General features: G+C 34.8%; 1 protein-coding gene across 3 annotated transcripts in view; it reads left to right on the forward strand.

The window, feature by feature from the left end:
* Positions 1-20097, forward strand: part of MAGI2 (membrane associated guanylate kinase, WW and PDZ domain containing 2) — a 1326400-nt gene that overhangs the window by 846826 nt on the left and 459477 nt on the right. For all 3 annotated transcript variants that reach the window (XM_082661503.1, XM_082661504.1, XM_082661505.1), the window contains exon 6: positions 5685-5764. In XM_082661503.1, coding sequence (XP_082517629.1) covers positions 5685-5764 — 80 coding nt within the window. The remainder of the gene's footprint in view (positions 1-5684; positions 5765-20097) is intronic.

Here is a 20097-nt window from a genome sequence, read left to right on the forward strand (position 1 = left end):
GCCTAATGCTTTCTCATTCGAGGCTCAGCACATACCGATGAGTCGTGAAATCTTGTCTTGACTTACTCTCTGTAATTTGTATTACAATAACAGTAGATATAGTGAATATTTTTATATGTTTTTTTCTGCACAGGATTCTAGTGCAATCTCTAAACAGAAAATAAGTGTTTTAGACCAAACATTAGTATGCAACAAATAACCATAATATCCAAAACAATATTTATGATAAAACTGCTTTTAAAAATGTTTTCTGAACATATGAAAGGTAATATGATGGCAAACTCATATGTTCATATATTTAATGAAATTTTAGGAATATTATTTAGGAAACAGATAACCCACTGTAGAGGCTGACAGTTATTTTTTCTGTGGATTACCAATGTATAAATAGAAAAGATAGTAGCACAATGCAAGTCTTGAACAAAAAAGCTTCTGCTGCTCATTAAATGTATCCAATCATTGCATTTAATAGTTCTTCCTTTTGAAATGATGATCTAGAGGGAAGACAAAAGCTTCCAGAAAACAATGTAATCATTCTGAGGATTTTATTGACTATAGTATAAAATGGAATCAGTCTATATTCCTCTAAAAACTAATGTTAATTTTTAAAAATACATAAAATACACTCAATAATCTCTATGATATTATTGATTCTGAACCTACATGACCACTGTTGGAACTTTAACATCCACATACATCTTGAATTGCTCAGAGGACTCTAAAATATTTACCTGGGCCTTGTTTACCTTGTTCAAAAGGTTATTATGTTTCATGCCATCAGATATTATTGAGTTCAATCTCTTATTATTCTTCTTAGTATTTCCCAGGATGAAAGTACAGTGTATCAGATAAAGACTGAGATTCAGAATTGGCTTTTTTGGAGAACTTTTTAAATTCAATGTGTTTGTCATTGTTTTAAGTCTGTTACTGTTTTTTAGAGAAAATGGAGCTAAGGAAAGGAGTGTATTTGATAATAAAAGTTTCTCATTCTACTAATCAGATTTCAGGTGATGAAATGTCATCAGTATTTGTGCAGTAGTGAAAACATTATTTTGATCTTGGTGTCAAGACAAAGGTAGGAAGGAGAGAGGAAAAGGAAACAATGAAAAGAGAAAGGAGGGGCTTCCCTGGTGGCGCAGTGGTTGAGAGTCTGCCTGCCGATGCAGGGGACACGGGGTTCGTGCCCCGGTCGGGGAAGATCCCACATGCCGCGGAGCGGCTGGGCCCGTGAGCCATGGCCACTGAGCCTGTGCGTCCGGAGCCTGTGCTCTGCAACGGGAAAGGCCACAACAGTGAGAGGCCCGCATACCACAAAAAAAGAAAAAAAAGAGGGAGAGAAAGGAAAAGAGGATTTGTCTTAAAATTGGGTTTGAATCGAGCCGTATATATACCTAGGAAACCATTATGGAGTTTGCCCCCCAACTGGACAAACATAGAGTAGATGGAAAAGTAGAATGGAGGATAGACTGTGGCACGATCTATATGACAATTTTGTTTTTCTCCTAATAAACACTCTACTCATTTGATAGCATTTTTATTAACCTAATTCTTTATAACCTCTAAGACCTAATATTCATATGTAGATTATATAAATCACCATTTTAAGACTTTATTCTAGAAAAATACTCAAATTTGATTTTAAAGTGATTTGGATATTCAGGTTTGTAAGGAGAAAATGTTTCCAGTGATTATATCATCTCTATGCATGTGCAATTTAATATAATACCTACTAAGTACCAGGCATTCAACACAGTCATTTAATCAGTGATTACTATTCTCACATAGGAGATAAAGGTCTCAGTTTGTAAACCACTGGCTATGGAGGTGGGAAAAAGATCTCTGATTACCCCCCAAAGGAGTCAAATAAAGCACCTCCGTATCAAAAGCGAAGTTTTAAGTTTAGTATGCCTCTGGTTTTGGACCATAAAAAAAACTTTGGCCTTGGGAATCAGATATGTCTGTTTAATGCTAGCTCTTTCACTTTCATGCACTAGGTGTGTAACCTTGGACAAATTACCTATCTTCTCTCAACCTTCCTTTCTCTATCTGTAAAATGGAGTTAAAAATACGAGCCACAGAGACTCATTAGCATCAAATGAAGTGAGCTGTGAAAGTTCTACAACAGTCCCTGACAAAGTAAACCATCAGGAAATGTTACAAGATAGTAAGAATAACTTTTCAATGGTGTGGCATAATGTCAGCAGCTTTTCCTGTTGAAGGGAAGCATTTTCTGTATGAGAGGAACGTTTCCTCAAAAAATAAGATATTATTTAATGTGCTGCTTTTGTCAATTTGGCAAAGGTTAAACTTACAAAATATCCAGAAATTTCTAATCATTGCAAGTTAGCCTATCACATCATCAAGGCCATTCTGATATGAATTTAAACTAGAATTGCCAAGTTGAATGAAATTTCACTTCTGGTTTGCTCCAGTCCTCCAGATAGACTTAGTTTAAAATCAGAGAAGACTTTTGGATAGACCATGCTTTAAGGTTTTCATCTGGATTTTTAAATAGGACAGTTATACAACTTGAATAGCCACTGACTCCACTTAATCTCTCACTTTTCATAATCCTCACATTAACGTTATCCATAGAAATACATAGAGTAGTATATTATTATGATTCAAAGTTCCTCGAAAATGTGTGTTCCATTCCTCAGCTAGAAGTTTCTTTGCAAACGTAGCCTCTATATGTGTATGTGTCCCTGTTAAAGAAACTAGTATTGAAATACAAGATTATACAATATTAGCATCTTACCTTCCTGTCATCTGTGCTCCCCACGATTTGGAGAAAAGCAGAAAACTGGTATTCTGCGTCTGAATCTACTCTAGCAATGAAAGTGAAAGGAAATCACATCCTCAAACTTGAGGGAGGATAGTATGCAGATTGTGAAAAATCCTTCAACTGTCCCATTTTACACAGTCTCCTGCCCAATGTTGAATCCTATTTTCGAAGGGAATTGTTGAGGTTTAAAAATATATAGTTTAAGGGAAGTGGAAAAGCCACTTGGTCCATTGTCTCCTAAATGCATTAAAAATATTCCCTTTCTAAGGCATCTTGAAGAAGCATGCAAATTACAAGGCTTGTGAGAACCACTGTTGAAAAATACTGTGCGGTATCTTCATGTGATGTTTGCGACAATTGCTGGAGGTAACTACTACCCACTTCCCTTCAGCATCATTTCAGAAGATCAGCAAAAAATGCTGTTAACCCTAAGAGACTCAAGCTGTCAAAATCTATTAAAGTGACATACCGTTAACGCTAGCTCAACCTAAAAAACAATCATCCTGTAATGAGATGCTTTATAGAAACTCAGGGAAGCTAGGAAATACATGCTTCTCTACTAAATTAGCCGGTATTTGAGACCCATGGTGGTGTGGTATAGAAATGGTAATTTGACTCCCTGCGGTGGCTTAGTAATGGCCCCTTCATACTTATCCATAGGTGTGTGTGCTTTTGTGAATATGTCTTAGAGACCTAGAAATGACTTTCCTCCAAAAAGGGGGGAAGAATTTGGAAGAAGCAGATGTGGGTAAAAAGAAGGGAAGTTTATTTTCCTTAGTCACCTCCCAAATTTGTTGCTAGTATATAAAAACGTAGACATCAACACACTCTCATATACACACACACGCACACACACACACACAGCACACACAAACTTTGAACTGAGGCATGTCTATAAAGAGCATCTTTACAGTGACTTTATTTTTCAAATGGGAGCAGCAAGCACTGAACCCAGTGCAACTATCCTCACAACAGGATAGTCATAACCCCCTTTCTGTCCATGGGCATCAAGTCTTTATTTGAGGGGAAAAGCCTAGATGATATTGACATGACTGTAAATGAGGACCAGAATGAGATACTGCAGTACTTTACATCCTTCTGGTAGTCGATAATGAAGTGCTATCACACTATACAAAAGTCACATTGGAGGAAAATAAAAGCTAGCATGCTCTCCTGACAATTTATAATTTCACCAACTTCATAGACTTCATCTCATCAGATTATTAGAGCCCTGCTCAGAGGGATCAATCATTAAGGAGTTCCTAAGTGTGAAGAAAATGATTGGAAAGTATTTTCTGTTTACCCCACATGAAAGTAAGAAATAAAAGGGAATCTTCTTTAAGAGCAGAAACTTCATGACCCAAGGATATTAATGTTTCAGTTCTCAGATCAGAGATGGCTCTACACTTAGGCAGATGTACTATCATCCAGAAAACACTATTTAAAGAGAGCTTTAACACTCTGGAATCATTTGCCCACTGCCCAACTTAACTCCATCCTTCCTCCTTTCCGCCTTGAAATTCCCTTCATTAAGTAGGCACTTAAACTCTGGAAGCTTGCTATGAAATATGCTTCCTGGGAGAATTTTCTGAACTTTGCTTTAAGTGCAGATTGGTTCATCAGATTATTTAGCTAACACTTGTAGCTCTGATACAATAAAATATAGTTAAATTTCACTGAAGAAAGAGAAAATACATGTGAATTGATATTATAATTTTGACTTCCTTACAACTGTGTTCAAAGATCTCTATTATCTGGCTTTAGTTTATATTTCTAACCTTTTTTCCCACTTTTTCCTTTCACATTGCATTCTGACTCTTCCCTATATAAACGTCACTTTTCTACACCTGTGACTCTGCTCATTTCTGAAGCCCTCACAGATGTCACATCCTTGATAATTTGTCCATTGATAGATGAGATAACTTGAGACAGCTATTCACAGTAAAGATTTTAGCTCCAATGTATGGTTTCGAGTAGTTCTCAAGTAACAAATTACAGTGTGCATAAGAATCACCTGGAGTGCTAGCCAAAGATGGAGATTTTGCAGCTCCACCTCAAAGATTCTGATTTGGTAGTTCTATGAGAACTACCAGACTCCCAGAATATGCATTGTTCATAAGTCCACCAGATGATTCCAATGCAGGTAATTCCAGGACCTCTTTTCAAGACAGTGCTCTAATAACCTTTCTCCTTTGCTTTTTAAATTTCTGGCAAAAGACTTCCCAGAAAACATTTTTTAAAATGAAATTGTCATTAAAAATTATTAATTCCCAGAATTCCATTCCAAAAATGCTAGAGTACAGACATTTTTATCTATCTTCCTAGCTGGATTGAAAGTATTTAGATGGAAGATAGCTAAATGCGGGTTAATGAAATTGCTGTTAATTACTTTTTGAGAAAATGTAGGAATCCCAAGAACATGCTATAATTTGCATCACTTTTGTACTGCCTCTACCAGCTCTGTAGTTAAAGAGCAACAAAACAACCATTTATGAAAGGGCAGGTTTAAGATGAAAATAATTCTTTTGCAAAACTCAGGAAACAGTATCAGAGCCTGCGAACTGTGCGCTTCCAACTGGAGAATCCTGTATTTGTAATAAATTCCTTTTGCTCTGGATGAGTTCTGCATTTTCAATGAGGTTAACTTGGCAACATTCTAGTTGATTTTAATAAAAATAGCTGCTTTGAGGACAGGGAGCTGAGGTTGCCAATTTTACAGCTGCCTTTGCACGATTACTCTTACACCTCCTTCAGGGCTACTTAGAACCAGTAAGCAAATTAAGTGTATCGATTGCAATTTTGTTGGTCTAACCCCCTCTTTTTTTTTTTTTTTTCCTTAAGGAATAAACTTGGTTCCTTTCAGTATGTGTCTGTTCAGAGTGATCTCTTTTCTTTTCAGCCATAACACAAAGACAACATCATGGCTGGATCCACGACTTGCGAAAAAGGCTAAACCTCCAGAAGAATGCAAAGAAAATGGTAGGTTATTTAAGTTTTTATGGTGTTTCGGCGTTGCACTTTGAGAGTATGTGTGTTTCTTAAGAGAAGGTCTTGTCTAAAGAAGCCATAATCTGATTGAGACAATTTTAAAGCTGTAATATTTAATGCCCAGATAGGAGAAAGAATTAACTCGGCATTTCAGCAGTGCCATGTGGTTTTCCTTTTTCTCTCTGAGGGGACTGTGCTGGACATCACAGCTCTGTGATCTCTATGGGTTCTTTTTGACTCCTGGCCTGACTTCCCACCACCTACTAGGGAGTTTTTGTTTGCAATATGTCTCTCTGAGGACTCTGATCTTTTCATTGGAATTAAATGTGGTGTATAGAGAAAAGTATTGTGGCACTATAAGTAATATTTTATTTTTGTGTTTTGAGGTATAGCATTCTTCTAGTTATTAAGGAATCAGTGATATAAAGATTTATACGTATGGCTCCTTTCCTTTAAATACAACAATTAATTGCATGAATGTGCTGGGTTATCTTTAGTATTTTCCAGTTCCCAATGTAATGACGTTAATTTGCTTAAAAATTGACTGTTTTCATCTATGTGAAGAGTTTTTAAAAATAATTTTGAGGATTAGATAAAAGTAAACCTTGTTTTTAAATTAGTAAATTATATAAATGAAGTGTTACTGATGATACTTACAAGTTTTTTTAACATTGAGTTTAATGTTAAAAGAGTACTTATAATTTGTCTAAAATGATAAATAGCGTATACTCCTGATGATTCATTATTTGACCACATTCACAGCCTTTATCTGATCAAATTATTAGAGCCTTGTTCAGAGGCATCTATCATTGAAGAGCTCTAAAAGTGAGGAAAGTGATGAGGAGTGTTTAAACTTTTAAAAAAGTTTTTAGAAAGTCAACTTTTTAAGAAGTCTGTAACTGTAAAAGTCCTTTTATTTTAATGGTAATTCTGTCTTTCTCAGACAATATCAAGATAATATTGTTCATTCCTATGGTATAAGGTAACTGTTCACAAGCTGGTTATACAACTGAGCTAAATAAAAAATCAGTTTACCGGCTATATGTACATATTTGAATGCATAAATGTCTAATTTTTATCACTACATATAATTTTATATTCACAGCTATGTCTGTATGCCTTCTGTATAAAAGTGTAGCTATATGTGTGTGAATCCTTTACAATTATTCTGTGACCTGAGACTTTTGAGCACAATTAGGTTACATTTCATTGGCACTAATAAGACATATGTTGCAAATTATGATAGGTTATAAATTAAAATGACCTGATCTGCTATATCTGGGAGTTATGATTTACTGATGCCACAGATATAAAACTATATATATATATATATATACTAATTAAAATGAATTCAGTGATTTTGCAGTTCTGTACCTGTTGAACTTCTCAACTGTCTTGTACATTTGAGTTGTTCTTTTCATTATAAAAGGCTATTAAAGTCAAATTTTAAAATCCTGGGAGAGATGTAGGTTTAACATTTTGCATAACTGTAACATTTCAATGTTATCAGTTTTTCCCATATCTGTACTCATCTGTCTTCTCAGCATGGTAGATGCCTAAAATATGATACCAGTACCTGTGAATTCATGTGATATTAAAAAATGAGTCCTAGAATACAGTCTAATAGCTCAGAGTGTTTTATAACTGGTTAATTACTATTTTTCTTTTTCTACAAAATAAGTAATTCACAGATTTTATTTCATATGTTACTGGAGTATTTTACAATGTAAACTAACATCTAGTTAGAATGCTATTGTTCCAGGCACATATTTTAAGTTTTCTTACCAAGAAAAGTGCTTTTTGGTTATACTGTTACTTCTCTTTTATTTTTCTTTAAATAGCATAGATTAAAACTGCTTGTTTAAAATGTTGGATGTTAATGGATTGCTGTTGAGCCTACTAGTTAAGACAGCCTTCTTTATATCTATCACAGGTCAGCGCAGATCAAAAAAGTTAGTAGTTTTCTGAATGCTGAAATATGTATAAAATGTGTGTAAAAATTGTAGAGGCTTAAGATGATAATATCTTTCACTAGCAAAGATTTATCCTTCTTCCACCATGGAGATAGAGTGGAGGCTAATTACCTTAATCCAATCAGAGCTGAGCCAACATGAGGTTGGGTTGAGCTTTGGTGAGACCCAGTCTACCTCTGGTTTGCTTTTGTTCTTAGGGTGTTTGCCCGCCCAGAGTTTCAACTAATAGCCTATTGTAGGTCAGCAAATATTTTCCATAAAGGGTCAGGTAGTAAATACTTGAGGCTTTGGTCACCCAGTTTCTTCGCAACTACTCATTGTTGTACAAAAGTGACCAAAGTCAATATATAAATAAAGGGTATAGATATATTTCAATAAAACATTGCTCATAGACACAGAAATTTGAGTTTCATGAATTAAAATATTATCCTTTTGATTTTTTTTCTCAAACATTTAAAATTATATAAACTGTTCTTAGCTCTTGGACCATACAAAACATAGGGGCAAGCTGGACTCAGTCCAAGGATGAACCCTGGCCTGGTGTATCCATGTGGAGCCTGCCCCTGGGCAGGTCTTGAACACCAATATTTTTAAAATATTTTTCTTCTCAGTAATGCAAGACTACCAAAAATCTGTGGTGCTTTTCAGGGGTTTTAGCTTAGTTTTTTGCCTCCAGACCTTGCATCTTCTGAATTTGACAGATGTCATCATGGAATGATTGGCATGTGTTAGAGCTTTGTCAGTCCCTCAAGACTCTGTAACAGTCTGCTGGTTTCTCTCAACCCCAGTGATGGCCTTCTTCCCAGGCCAAGTCTGGATTCTTTCCACAGCCCAGAATCAACAAAAATCATCTACAACATTCATCCCTTACCTCTTCAGGATTCTCTCCTCTTCAGATTCTTAGACCATTTTAGATCTGTTGTTTCAGCAGTTCTCTGATTCCTTTGTATTGTTTATTTGTTATATTTGATCTAGATTTTCTATGTGTTCTCTTAACCTGCTCACTTCATCCTACCTGGAAGCAGAAATTTTAGTGCAGTAATTTTTAAATTGTACATTTAAGACTTTACTGGATTGCATGCTGTAAATTCTTTATTATCATTATAATCATACTTAGTCCCTCAAGATTGAATTCCATGTTATGTATGTGTGCATACGATTATGAATGTACATATGTATGTGTGTGTGTGTAGATATGGATCTGTAAATGTATGCTTCTTCAGTTCTGTTTACATAGATGCTTGAAGGTGATTACTTAGTCACCTATAATAAGATGAAGTCAAGTAAAAGAGAGATGGAAGGATGTATCAACTGATTTAAATTATTCTTGGGTGAGAGAAAAAACTAGCAAATGTTTTCTCATTGGCATCAAGGAGGGAAAAGCCACCATGGATGGCTCAGTACAAATACTTATTAAACAACTACTTATTCTGTTGACACTAAAGCAATCATTTTGCTTTTTTGTTTGAAGGGTAACACAGCTACTAAACATAAAAACATACTTCCTTCTCTCAGAATATGGTTGAAAATAGTAAAGTCATTGTGCTCTGTGCATTTGTCACAGCTCTGTGCATTTTTGGAATTTAAGCACCAGTCTACATGGCAGAAAAAAGTCTCCACCTACTACAAGACTCTAATATTAGGATTTGGGGGAGTGCTGTTTAGCAAGCCAATATAGTCTTTTACAAAATGCAACAGAAATAACAGTTAACTATTAAATGATGTGGATGCAAGATTGGTTGAACTGTATATAAAGCACCATCGTATTGTCCCCAGTCCTGAGAATCAGCACTGTGATGTTTGTCTGAGATATTTCCAATCATAAACATCCCAGTGGTGACACACTCCACATGAATCACTGAATTAGGGTCAATATCAAAAGTGATTCAATCCCTGTAGGACTCTTTATAAAGTTGAAAAGTGACTAAAATCAGTAGGACTACAGTATTGTATTCAGGAGAGGAAATTATGTAGGATTTGTAGTCAGGGAAAACTGTATTCCAAATCCAAATCTGTGGGCTTTTAGGCAGGTACTTAATCTCTGGGAGCCTAGGTTTTCTTACCTGTAAATGGAAATGATATCTATCTCATGCACATTTAGTTTCACAAACAAGGACAGAGTTTGTTGCACCATAGACTCTAAATAACTGCTTCTTTATTTTCATTCGAGTATGCTCTGAGCCAACAAATTAGTCTCATAGAAGACAACGGGGAAGAAATTCAGAATAGTTGGCCTACCTTAAGAGCCTTTAATTTCTCTAGGGTGTCCTGAAGAGGTAGAAAAGAACAAACCCATGTAGGCAAAACTTATCCAGCTAGCTAATTCCAGCCTAATATTAATAGATTGGAGGTTCCCCCCCTCCATTCTGTTAAACTAGCTCTAAATTTCACCAAGTTTTAATTCGAGCTGTATGAATTGGGTCATTTCTGTATTCAGTATCTATGAATTGTAAGTGAGTTGTTTCATAGGAAAGAAAAATCACATAATCTTAACCTTTTTACCTACATGAAAACTGCATTTCAACTTACATTAACTAAAGCTTTGAACTATTACTTAATCTATCTTAAAAAAAAAAAAAGCTATGTCTGAAATGCTCATGAACAAAGATAGCATAAACTTTGTTTCATAATATTTATTAAATGGATTTTTTCCAAGATAAGGAGGTTACCTTTCTAAAATAATAGAAAACGCTAATTAATTTCAGGTCATTTCTTTTTTTTTTTTTTTTTCCAGGTCATTTCTTAAGTGAGTTTTATAGACATGACAGAAACATTTGGACATGCATACTTTTATTTTTATTTTCATAGTTCAAATTCATTTTCTAGACTACATAATTTATTTCCCTTAAATAGGGACTTTGGCCTACTTTCTCATTAAATTTGTATTGATAATTAGAGCTCCTAATTTCTCAAGATTAAATATGATCAAATTAATTTATCCCTTGAATATTTGTTTTTCTAATCTGATAAAACTGCTAAGATTATATTTGTAAAGTATCTTGAAATTTTTTCACTAGGAGGAATTAATAAAAAACAGACTCTAAAAATATTAACTATTCAAGTACTAAAACTTTAAAGTTGAAAAGATTCATTTATATGCAAATATTGAAATCCTAATGTTTAAATATTATGAACAAACTAATTTGTGTATTTTGTTTCTATACTGATATTTTGAGTGTTTTTGTAAAAAAAAAATGAGGAAATTTAAAATATCTTAACAGAAGCAGTTAGTTCTTATTTCACTAACTGGTAATTATTTGTGTTACAGTAAGTCCTCCACATATGAACGAGTTCTGTTCTGAGAGTGCGTTCGTAAGACCAATTTGTTTGTAAGTCCAACAAAGTTAGCCTAGGTACCCAGCTAACACAATCGGCTATATAGTACTATACTGTGATAGGTTTATAATACTTTTCACACAACTAATACATTAAAAAACAAACACGAAACATAAAGAAAACATTTTTAATCTTATAGTACAGTACCTTGAAAAGTACAGTAGTAAAGTATAACAGCTGGCATACAGGGGCTGGCATCGAGTGAACAGGCAAGAAGAGTTACTGACTGGAGGAGGGAGAGGAGGTGGGAGATGGTAGAGCTGAGGGATCCTCAGCAATAGGAGGCGGAGGGCGAGCTGCAATTTCACTCTCGTCTGACATTGATGGCACAGGTTCTGGTTCCTTGCTGGATTCAATTCTGTCTACCCTCTTGAAAAAACGATCCAGTGATGTCTGGATAGTAGCTTTTTTTTCTCATCATAGATGACACGGTAGCACTAGATTGCATTCTGAATGGCTGCTACAACCTTCATGTACTGTTCTACGTTCAGGTCCTGTGCCTCAAAAACTAACAGTGCCTCCTCAAATAAAGAAAAACCCCTTGCCATTTCCTGTGTCATGAATCTCTTTGGTTCTTCAGTTACTTCTGCTTCCTCTTGTCTTTCTTCGTCCTTTCCTTGGGCCTCCAGTTCCATCAGGTCTTCATTAGTAAGCTCCTCATGTTGCATAGCAAGGAGTTTAATGTTATAAGAATGAGTGACATCTACCATCTTTTCACCTCGCTCCACTCTCTCAATTATTTTCAGTTTTGTTTCCATCGTCATCGCTTGGCACTTCTTAGCAGTACCAGCTACATCACCACTGCTTTTATGCTTGCTTCCAGACATCCTGGGCTTGAAATAAAGATACTGTACTACTGTACTCTATATAGTACTATACAGTAAAGTACACAAAAGCACAACCACTTGTAGTGGATGCAAACACATGACAATGTGCGCCAGACATGTGAACTAACTTATGTGATTGGACATGCAAACGCAAGTTCGCATCTTTGAAAGTTCGCAACTTGAAGGTTCGTATGTAGGGGACTTACTGTAGTCATGATTTTCTATAGCAGCACTTTGAGATATGCTTTATCCAATAATATAGCACTCTTTCCATAATTTCAGCTCAAGAGTACTAAGAAAAAAACAATATTTTAGGAATATAAATCTTTTGGGGAGGAAATAATGTTAATCCAAAATAAATCATATAGGATGGATATTGCACTGTTGTGCACAGGTACCAGATTCTGGGTTGTTACTGGCTGTCATTTGATCTAATTGGTCCCATTCTATTCTGATGGGTTGGTGTCCAAACAATTAAAGCTGTTAAGTATTTGTAATATCTTTCCTTCACTAATTGTTTATCTGTTTCCCTTCTACCTATTAATGTTAACTTTAGCTATAAAGTAGTACCTGCAGAAGGATTATGAAATTTTGTCCTCCTTTAGTTCTTGATGTCTCAACTTACATTTATGCTTAGGAATAAGTTGTGTCTTATCCTTACTCTTTAATGCACACAAGTTTAAAAATAATATTGACATCATTGAATCTGTTCTACACAGTAGCAAAATGATTTTAAATTTTTTCAAAGATGACTTTTTTTAAAGCATTATAAATCCACAGGAAATAACAAAAGGATTACAGGGAGGTCCCAAACACCCTTCATGAAGCCTCTCCCACGTTAACATCTTATATATATTTATATATATATATATATATAATACAATATCAAAATCAGGAAATTGACATTGGTACAAGGAACAGAACTTAATCAGACTTCACCAGTTATACAAGTGGTCCTTTGTGTTTGTGTGTGTGTAGTTCTATACAATTATATCACGTGTGTAGCTCCACATAACTATAACCACAATAAAGATACATTACCACGAGGCTCCCTTATCTACCAGTTTGTAGCCATATACGTGTCCTCCCACTGCACAAACCTTAGCCACTAATCTATTCTTCATTTCAATTACTTTGTTATTTCAAATGTGTTATACAATAGAATCATACAGTGTGTAAACTTTTGAGATTGCTTTTTCCACTCAATTTAATTACGTTGAAATCCATTCAGGTGTGTGTCTCAATGGTTTGCTACTTTTTATGTACCAATGTTTGTTTAAGCATTTACCCACTGAAGGACACCTGGATTGTTTCCAGTTTTTAGCTAATACAAATGAAACTACAACAGACACTTGAATACAGGGTTTTGCATGAACATAGGTTTAATTTCCCTGGGATAAGTGACCAAGAGTGCAATTGCTAGATTATTATAGAAAGTGCATCTTTAGTTTTAGAATAAACTACCAAACTATTTTCCAGAGTGCCTGTACTCTTTTATTGTACATCCCCACCAGCAGTGAAGGAGTGATCCAGTTTTTCTGCATACTTGTTAGCATTTGGTGTTACGACTATTTTTTATTTTAGCCATTTTGATAGGTGTGTAATGATATTGTATTGTGGTTTTAATTTGTATTTCCCTAATGGCTAATGATATTGAACATATTTTCATGTGATTATTTGTCATTTATATATCCTTCTCAGAGTAAGTCTGGTCATGTCTTTTGACCAATTTTTAATTAGACTCTTTTTTTTATTCAGTTTTGAGAGTTCTTTATGTATTCTAGATAGAAGTCCCTCTATCAGATATGTTCTTTACAAACATTATCTCCCAGTCTGTAATTGGCCTTTCCATCCTCTTCACAGGGCTTTTTGCAGAGAAAATGTTTTTAATTTCAATAAAGTCTAATTTATCAAATTTTCCTTTTATGAACCATGTTTCTGATAACAAGTGTAAGGACTCTTCACCTAGCCCTAGATGCCAAAGAGTTTCTCATGTTTTTTTTCCTAAATTGTATAGTTTTACATTTAAGCCTGTGGTCTATGTTTACTTAATTTTTTATAAGGTGTAAGGTTTAGGTTAAGGTTCAGTTTTTTCCCTGTGGATATCCAGTTACTCTAGCACCATTTGTATAACAGGCTATCCTCTCTCCATTGGATTGTGAATGCAACTTTGTCATAAATCAGTGGGTTCCACTGGTCTATGGGTCTATCTCTGTGCCAGTAACACACTCTCTTGATTCCTGTAGGTCTGTGGTAAGCCTTAGTGTTAGGGAGAATGATGCTCCCTAGTTTATTCTTTTCTAGGAAGAGAGAAGGAGAGAAAGAGAAAGGAGTTTTAGTTAATCAGGAAGAGATAACAATTCTGAACTTTTATGCATGCTTGTATGTATAGCTTCAAGTTATACAGAGAGGGGGAAAAAATGACAAATCTGAAAAAAAGAACTTAAAGAACTCACTATTAGAGTGTATGATTGAGTGCATCTCTCTTACTACTCAATATATTAAACACAGAAAAATAAGAAGAAAGATTTGAATAACAGAAAAGGTATTCTTGATCTAAAAGTTTTAACGAATGGAGAATACACTTCTCAAGCATACATAGTACTTTATGAACATTGAATACATAATAGTCCATAGAGTAGGTCTTTACAAAATTTAAAGATGACATTCCTATATTACAGAAAACTTTAATTATATATCAATAAAAAGAAAAATAGTCTCCATAATAGGAAATTTTAAAACATTAAAAAATGTTTCCACCTTCATTGGGGTATAGCTGACAAATGAAATTGTGTCAGTTTAAGGCATGCGGTATGATGATTTGATACACATATAGTGAAATGATTAACACAATTTAGTTAATACATCCATCAACTCACATGGTTACCTTTTTGTGTCTGTGTGGTGAGAACATTGAAGATATACTCTCTTAGCAACTTTCAAGTATATGATACAGTGCTATTAACTGTAGTCACTATGCTGTACATTAGATCCTCAGAACTTATTCATCTTATAACTGTAAGTTTCTTTCTTTTGACCAGTATCACCTGATTATCCCCCATTCCCCAGCCCCTGGCAACCACCATCCTGCTCTGTTTCTATGACTTCAGCTTTTTAGGATTTCACATATAAGTGAGATCATATAGTAATTGTCTTTCTCTGACTTATTTCACTTAGCATAGTGCCCTCAAGGTCTGTGCATGTTGTCGCAAATGGCAGGATTTTCTTCTTTTCTATGTCTTAATAATATACCATTTATATATATCTTATTTTCTTTATCCATTCATTGATCAATGGATACTTAGGTTGTTTCTATATCTTGGCTATTGTGAATAAAGTTGTGGTGAACATGGGAATTCAGATATCTCTTTGAGGTTATAATTTAATTTCCTTCAGATATATATGCAGAAGTGGGAGTTCAGGATCATGTAGTAGTTCTATTTTTAATTTTTTGAGGAACCTCCATACTGTTTTCCATAGTGGCTGCACCAATTTACATTCCCTACCAGTAGTGCACAAAGGTTTCCTTTTGAACGTCTCTTGTCTTTTTGATAGTAGCCATTCTGACAGATGTGAGATGATATTTCCTTGTGGTTCTGATTTGCATTTCCCTGATGATTAATGATGTTGAGAACCTTTTCATGTACCTGTTAATCATGTATGTGTCTTCTTTGGAAATATGTCTGTTCAGGTCCTTTGCCCATTTTTAAATTAGATTTTTTTTTTTTTTTTTTTTGCTAGTCGTACAAGTCCCTTATATATTTTAGGTATTAATCCCTTTCCAGGTAAACGTTCTGCAAATGTTTTCTGCCATTTTATAGATTGCATTTTTATTATGCTGATTTTTTTTCAGTGCAGATGTTTTCCCACTTGTTTAGTTTTGCATTTGTTGCTTGTTCTTTTATTGTCATTTCCAAAAAGTATTGCCGAGATCAGTGTTAAAGAGCTTTGTCCATGTGTTTTCTTCTAGGATTTTTATGGCTTCAGGTCTTAGATTTGTGTTTTTAAGATGTTTCAAGTTAATTTTTGTGAGTGGTGTAAGATAGAGGTCCAATTTCATTTTTTGAATGTGAATATCCAGTTTTCCCAACATGAATTGTTGAAGAGACTGTCTTTTCCCCATTGAGTATTCTTAGCTCCTTTATCAAGTACTATTTGACCGTAAATGAAAAGGTTTACTTCTGGGCTCCTTTTTAAAATTAATTAATTAATTAATTAATCAATCAATTTTTGGCTGCATTGGGTCTTCACTGCCATGCATGATCTTTCTCTAGTTGCAGTGAGTGGGGGCTTCTCTTCGTTGTGGTGCGGGCTTCTCATTGTGGTGGCTTCTCTTCTTGTGTAGCACCTGCTCTAGGCTGTGAGCTTCAGTAGTTCTGGCATGCGGGCTCAGTAGTTGTGGCTCGTGGGCTCTAGAGCACAGGCTCAGTAGTTGTGGTGCATGGGCTAAGTTGCTCCATGGCATGTGGGATCTTTCCAGACCAGAGCTCGAACCCATGTCCCCTGCATTGGCAGGTGGATTCTTAACCACTGCATCACCAGGGAAGTCCTATTTCTGGGCTGTTGATTCTATTCCATTTGTCAATGTGTCTGTTTTTACGCCAGTACCATACTGTTTTGATTACCTTAGCTTTGCAATATAGTTTGAAATCAAGAGGAAGTGTGATGCCTCCACCTTTGTTTTTCCCTCCTCTGGATTTCTTTGAGTATTTGGGATCTTTTGTGGTTCCATACAAATTTTACAGTTGTTTTTTCTATTCTGTGAAAAATTCCATTGGAACTTTATTAGAGATTGCATTGAATCTGTAGATGGTTTTAGGTGGCTGGACATTTTAACAATACTAATTCATCAAATCCATCAAGATGAGATAGTTTTCGATTTATATGTGCCTCTTCAATGTCTTTCATCAATGTCTTATAGTTTCGATTGTACACATCTTTTACCTCCTTAAATTTATTCCTTAATATTTTTTGATGCTATTGTAGATGGGATTTTTTTTGTTTTTCAGATAGTTTTTTGTTGCACAGAAATGAAACTAATTTTTATTTGTTATTTTTCTATCCTACAAATTTATTGAATTCTTTGACTGCTTCTAACAAGTTTTTGGTGGAGTCTAGGATTTTCTATATATAAGATTTTATCATTTGCAAACACAGACCATTTTACTACTTTCTTTCTGATTTATATGCCATTTATTTCTTTTTCTTGCCCAACTGCTGTATCTAGGACTTAGAGTACTATGTTAAATGAAATGGTTAAATGAAATGTATTGTTCCTGATCTTAGAGGAAACACTTTTAACCTTCACCATTGAGTATGATGTTAGCTGTGAGCTTGTCAAAAATGTTTTTTTTGTATTGAAGTATGTTCCTTCTATGCCCAATTTGTTGAAGCTTTTTATCATGAAGGGATGTTGAATTTTGTCACATTATTTTTGTGCATCGATTGAGATAATCATGTAGTTTTTATTTTTCATTCTATTAATGTACTATATCATATTTATTGATTTATATATATTGAACCATCCTTGCATCCCAGTAATAAATCCCACTTGATCACGGTGTATGATCCTTTTAATATGCTGTTGAATTCAGTTTGCTAGTATTTTGTTGAGAATTTTTCCATCTATCTTTATTAGGAATATTGACCTGTAGTTTTTTTTTTTTTTTTTTTTTTTTTGTCTTGTAATTTTTTTTCCAGTGTACTTAACTGACTTTGGGATCAGGGTAATGCGGGTCTCATAAATTGAGTTTGGAAGTGTTTGCTCATCTTCAGTATTTTGGAGAAGTTTGAGGAGAATTGGTATTAATTCCTCTTTAAATGTTCAGTAGAATTCACTCATAAAGCTCTCTGGTCTGGAGCTTTACTTTGTTGGGAGGTTTTTGATTACTGATTCAATCTCCTTACCTGTTATTTGTCTGTTCAGATCTATTTATTTATAATTAAGTCTTGATAAATTGTATGTTTCTAGGAACTTACTCATTTCTTCTAGGTTATCCAGTCTATGGTATATAATTGTAGTAGTCTTTCCTGAAATTTTTTTATTTCTGTAGTATCAGTTGTAATATCTTCTCTTTCAGTTCTGATTTTGAGTATTTGCTATTCTTTTGTAGTCTAGCTAAAGGTTTATCAATTTTATGTATCATTTCATAAAACCTACTCTTAGTTTTCTTGATGTTTCTCTTATTTTTCTAGTCTCTTATTTCATTTATTTCTCATCTGATCTTTGTATTTTCTTTACTTCTGTTAACTTTGGACTTAGTTTGATCTTACATTTCTACTTCCTTGAGATGTAAAATTACATTGCTTACTTGAGATTTCATTCTTCTTAATATAGGTTTTGATTACTATAAATTTCCCTCTCAGTATTTCTTTTGCTGCATTCCATAAGTTTTGGTATTTTGTGTTTCTATTTTCAATTGTTTCAAGATTTGTTTTTTTAACATCTTTATTGGAGTACAATTGCTTTACAATGTTGTGTTAGTTCCTCCTATATAAGAAAATGAATCAGCTATATGTATACATATATCCCCATATCCCCTCCCTCTTGTGTCTCCCTCTCACCCTCCCTATCCCACCCCTCTAGGTGGTCACAAAGCACCAAGCTGATCTCCCCGTGCAATGCAGCTGCTTCCCACTAGGTATATATTTTACATTTGGTAGTGTACATATTTCCATGCTACTCTCTCACTTCATCCCAGCTTACCCTTCCCCCTCCTTGTGGCCTCAAGTCCATTCTCTACATCTGTGTCTTTATTCCTGTCCTGCCCCTAGGTTCATGAGGACCATTTTTCTTTTATTCCATTTCTATGCGTTAGCATACGGTATTTGTTTTTCTCTTTCTGACTTACTTCACTCTGTATGACAGACTCTAGGTCCATCCACCTCACTCCAAATAAGTCAATTTCGATTCTTTTTGTGGCTGAGTAATATTCCTTTGTATATATGTGCCACATCTTCTTTATCTATTCATCTGTCGATGGAGACTTAGGTTGCTTCCATGTCCTGGCTATTGTAAGTAGTGCTGCAGTGAACAATGTGCTACATGACTCTTTTTGAATTACGGTTTTCTCAGGGTATATGCCCAGTAGTGAGATTGCTGGGTCATAGGATAGCTCTACTTTTAGTTTTTAAGGAACCTCTATATTGTTCTCCATAGTGGCTGTATCAATTTACATTCCCACCAACAGTGCAAGAGGGTTCCCTTTTCTCCACACCCTCTCCAGAATTTATTGTTTGTAGATTTTTGGTGATGGCCATTCTGACTGGAGTAAGGTGATACCTCATTGTAGTTTTGAATTTTATATTCGTAATATAGTCTGATTTGCATTTCTCTAATGATTAGTGATGTTGAGCATCCTTTCATGTGTTTGTTGGCAATCTATATCTTCTTTGGAAAAATGTCTGTTTAGGTCTTCTGCCCATTCGGGGATTGGGTGGTTTGTTTTTTTAACATTGAGCTGCATGAGCTGCTTGTATATTTTGGAGATTAATCCTTTGTCAGTTGCTTCACTTGCAAATATTTTCTCCCATTCTGAGGGTTGTCTTTTCATCTTGTTTATGGTTTCCTTTGCTGTGAAAAAACTTTTAAGTTTCATTAGGTTCCATTTGTTTATTTTTGGTTTTATTTCCATTTCTCTAGGAAGTGGGTCAAAAAGGATCTTGCTGTGATTTATGTCATAGAGTGTTCTGCCTATGTTTTCTTCTGACAGTTTTATAGTGTCTGGCCTTACATTTAGGTCTTTAATTCATTTTGAGTTTATTTTTGTGTATGTTGTTAGGAAGTGTTCTAATTTCATTCTCTTACATGTAGCTGTCCAGTTCTCCCAGCACCACTTATTGAAGAGGCTGTCTTTTCTCCACTGTATATTCTTGCTTCCTTTATCAAATATAAGGTGACCATATGCGCATGGATTTTTCTCTGGGCTTTCTATCCTGTTCCATTGATCTATATTTCTGTTTTTGTGCCAGTACCATACTGTCTTGATGACTGTAGCTTTGTAATATAGCCTGAAGTCAGGGACCCTGATTCCTCCAGCTCCAGTTTTCTTTCTCAAGATTTCTTTGGCTATTCAGGGTCTTTTGTGTTTCCATACAAATTGTGAAATTTTTTGTTCCAGTTCTGTGAATAATGCCATTGGTAGTTTGATAGGGATTGCATTGAATCTGTAGATTGCTTTGGGTAGTA

This window comes from Grampus griseus (assembly GCF_964374135.1).
Source record: "Grampus griseus genome assembly, chromosome: 9".
In the NCBI taxonomy this organism is placed as follows: domain Eukaryota; kingdom Metazoa; phylum Chordata; class Mammalia; order Artiodactyla; family Delphinidae; genus Grampus; species Grampus griseus.